Raw genomic sequence first — 3,964 nt, 5'->3', positions numbered from 1 at the left:
ACTGATAAGCGTCTATACTCATATGACATTTAATGCATTGCTGAGCCATTTTTACAAACTGCACAAAGTATGCATATATAAAGTATGCATCCTTGTTTTCTTATTTAATTGCTTGGGTCACTTATTTAAAGTCATGGTAAGACTAAATCACAGACCCAGATAATTTGAAGCCAAACTTCAAGCTCTCCTCAAAGGTTCCTTATTAAATTATTTTTATTGTTATTTTGGGGCACAATACTAATGCTTTTGGAAGGTCCTCATTCCTGCCTACCCTGTCTTCACTCTCACCTGAAAATTACCCACCTGGAGGCTCAGGCCTCTCCTCCATCTCGGGCCTGGAGACAGCGATCTGCAGGGTGAGAACAAGAACACATTCAGGTATCAGGTACCACTTTATTTCCCCAAGAGAAACTAGATGCTTCTTCATCTGCAATATCTGGTTGGCAATCCCTTGGGTTTATCATGATATAAAATTCAGGAAAAGAAAAATAAATGAGTCTTGACTTACCAGCCCCAGTTAGGTCCAATATATTCTCCTCAACAATTCCATTCTCCTTGCATAGACCCACAAACTTTTCCTTGATGTTTGAACTCAACTCTGGTTTCCGGCCTGTGAAAAATGACAGTGACAGTAGTGATTGCATTTTATGTGTTGACCACATTCGTTGAGCTGAGTGATGGGGCAGCTCCTCCAGAAGGATGAGAAAAGGATTGACAGCATGATTGGCAGTCATGGACATGACCTGTCCTGAATTTGACATCCACAGAATATCTTCCCAGCACACAGAGATTTCAGAGTCCTCCCACCACTGAGCCTGAAGGCTGACAGAGGTAAGCATCTCTCTTCAGAATATAAGAAAGAGGCAGTTCAGGGTCAGGATGGAAAGACTATGTTAGAGTTAGGATTTCTTTCTTCTCTTTTTTCCCACCCCAAGATCAGTGTCTGTGTGAAAATACTCTACCATAGAGCTCCATTAGCTGGAACGTTTCCCCATTGTTGATATTTCTGAGATGAAATATAATATAATCATCATAGTCTGTAGCAAGTACATTAAAGATATTGTCTCCATCATCTGTGGAAGAAATGGAACACAGCTCAGAAATTCTTTGTTCCACAGGAAATAATGAAAACCTTTTACTTGTTCTACCCCACACATAAAAGAGTTAAAATGCACATTCTAAAAGTGATGGCGAGAAATGTCTGCTGTTTTCCATCTGTTGCTCTTCGGACTTCATGAAGTTGATATGGGATGTTCTTCTGAATATGTATTGCTTTTATTATTGATGAATAAAGCTGTTTGGACCAATGACTTAGCAGAGTAAAGCCAGGCCGGAAATCAGAACAGAAATAGAGAGAGAGAGTAGGCAGAGTCAAGGAGATGCCATGTAGCTGCTGAGGGAGACAGATTCCAGCCAGAACCTTACCCAGTAAGACACAGCCTCATGGCAATACACAGATAAAGAAAAATGGGTTGATTCAAGATGGAAGAGCTAGCTAAAAATATCCTTGAGTCACTGGCCAAACAGTGTTGTAATTAATACAGTTTCTGTGTGATTCTTTGGGTCTGAGCGGCCCAGAAACGAATGATCAGTCTCCGACTACATGAAGTATCTTTAGGAGAAGGGATACTGGTGGATCGATTTCTCATGAACAGTGAGCAACAACAGCAACTCAGCTTCTTTTTCCCTCTCTGAGGCCTGGCTTCCTCTCTCCACAGCTCCTAGTGATATACCTGCTGCCACATTCTGAGCAACGCGCACTGGTGGCAGCCGTTGGCGCAGAATGAGATGACAGGAGAAAAGGGGCCATCTTGCCGTACTTGTTCCACGTACCTGTAGCTGGGATGCGAGCCATTAGATGGCCCCTGTTGCATTAGCTAAATAAACAATAATCAGGAGCAACTGGGATTCTAAAGAGGGTTGTGGGTGTGGTTTAGTAATAGAGAGTTTGCCTGTATGTACAAGGCCTTGAGTTAAAGCCCACGCCATGTGCATATGTGTCTCTCACACACACGCACACACATACACACACATATACACACACACATACACAAACACACACATACACACACATACACACATATACATATACACACACACATATACACACACACATACACACATATACACACACACATACACACACACGAATAAGATACTAGGGTTTACTAAATTCCTTATGGATAGATATATAGATTTTTTATATACTCACATTTGACATAATATTCACCATCCTTTTCTGTTTTGTCAGAAACTAAATACAGCTCGGTGCACTCCCCATTTATCCTGTAAAACAGAGTGAGCTGGTGCTTAAGGAAACTGGTATGGCTGTCTTCCTCAGTCTCTGTTCTATCCATATCTCCAGTTTCTGACTCCAGTTAACTTTTGAATATTATTGTAAAATTAACAAAAGACCTTCATTGTGTTACTTTACTTATATTTGATACTTCAGCAATCACATATTTGCCTAGTATTTAAATAATGACAATCACACTGCATCACGGTTACAGCTCTGACGACTTCCCCGCGTCACTGTGCGTTGTGCAGATTGTCAGCCAGATATCCACATCAAGTCATGCTTTGCAAATGTTGCAAGTGTTACGAGATATGTCCCCACCCAAATCTGCAGAGGAGAAGTGATTACTTCCCTTTAGTGCAGGAAAATTTGAGTTGAAGGGGTGGATTTTCTTAGCTAACAACTAATAAGAAAAATTTAATTCACTATCGTATACTTTAAGGCTGTGCTATACGTCTCAATCAGTATGGTTTCAGAAATGTCTCTGACCTTCACTTCTTCCATTCCCAGTGAATTTATTCCTATCACCAACTCTTGTCTCTGACTTTTGAAAAAAAAACCTGGTTATGAAATCTTGATTTAGTGTCAGATGGGAGACTCTGGTATTGGACACAGGCTCAGTGTGTGTGTGTGTGTGTGTACACTGTGAAAGGCATAGTTCTATATATATGTGTGCATGTGTGTATACATGTACACTGTGAAAAGTATGTTTTTCTCCTTGTGTGTGTATACATATATCTGTATGTGTGTGAGTGTGTGTATATATATATATATGTATATGTATGTATACATATATGTGTGTGTCTGTGTGTGTGTATGTGTACAGGCTTGAGACATGGGAGGCTTCAATTTTCTCTTTCTCAGCTAAACCACCACACTTACACAGTATGGAAATGAAAGGCTAAGGAAGAATTCTTGAAGACATGGATGTGCTCCACGAAAATTCTCATGCTGCCATGTTCTTCTATTATTTCTCTTTTATCGGAGGCCAAGCCAACAGAATACCATTCTCCCTCAATCTGCAAAAGATAAGCAAATTGTTAAGGGACGAAGGGCAGGAACACCTTGCGGACATGTTTCTACTTAAACTCTGGCCTATGGGCCAGGACATGAGCACACACATCAGTTGAACAATAGTTCACATTCCGTGTCTGTCTCCTAGTGGGAGTGAAGGACCCCAGGCATTGTTAGATGTGGTCTAACTTCACCGTCTGAAGCCACTCATTTGTTTGCTTGATTGAGGAACTGTGCCTCTCCCCTCAAAGAACCACAAAGCATCCTCTGGGTCAAGCAGTCACTATCCCCCATGAACTTACCTTTTCTGGAGTAAAGCTCTTTCCGATGGCACCAGTTTGTCCTTCTGTGTGGACACAGACTAGAGTCAGCTCCAGACCCAGCAGCAGCAGCAGCTTCATTTTGGTAGAAAATGAAATTGTCTCTCTGTCAGAACTGAGTCTTTCCTGAGGTGGCTGCACTTCAGTTCCCAGCTCCTTTGTTCTTATACAGTTTCTGAGTTCAATGGGGTTGTTTTTGTTTTTTTGTTTTTTTAACTATGGATCTCCTCCACCTTCCCTCAGCCCCTGTGGAATGTTTTCTCTTTTATTGATGTGAGACCAAGGATTGCTCCTGCCCTTTTCAAACTTGGCAGTCTCATCTCCTATGGATTGA

The 3,964-nt window shown here is 41.3% G+C and overlaps 1 protein-coding gene across 1 annotated transcript; it reads right to left on the bottom strand.

The window, feature by feature from the left end:
• Positions 1-311: 311 nt before the first annotated feature.
• LOC130883963 (major urinary protein 4-like) lies at positions 312-3,711 on the bottom strand. The gene is made up of 6 exons (XM_057784829.1): positions 3,613-3,711; positions 3,179-3,315; positions 2,213-2,286; positions 963-1,073; positions 509-610; positions 312-349 (listed from the first exon to the last, which is right to left on the bottom strand). Exons 1-6 carry the CDS (start codon positions 3,709-3,711, stop codon positions 312-314), a joined length of 561 nt encoding a protein of 186 aa, XP_057640812.1.
• Positions 3,712-3,964: the final 253 nt, after the last annotated feature.

The sequence above is a fragment of the Chionomys nivalis genome, chromosome 11 (genome assembly GCF_950005125.1).
Source record: "Chionomys nivalis chromosome 11, mChiNiv1.1, whole genome shotgun sequence".
NCBI classification, from domain to species: Eukaryota; Metazoa; Chordata; class Mammalia; order Rodentia; family Cricetidae; genus Chionomys; species Chionomys nivalis.
The sequence above is the reverse complement of the archived record's forward strand: the minus strand, read 5'-3'. Positions and strand labels throughout refer to the sequence as shown.

Bases quoted from the DNA above. Each gene is read 5' to 3' on its own strand.
- LOC130883963 (XM_057784829.1), bottom strand. From the start codon at position 3,711: ATGAAGCTGCTGCTGCTGCTGGGTCTGGAGCTGACTCTAGTCTGTGTC. The intron at 611-962 runs GTAGAGTATTTT...CATTTTTCACAG, and splicing joins CCAGCTAATGGAGCTCTATG to GCCGGAAACCAGAGTTGAGT. The intron at 350-508 runs GTAAGTCAAGAC...CTCACCCTGCAG, and splicing joins ATTGGACCTAACTGGGGCTG to ATCGCTGTCTCCAGGCCCGA.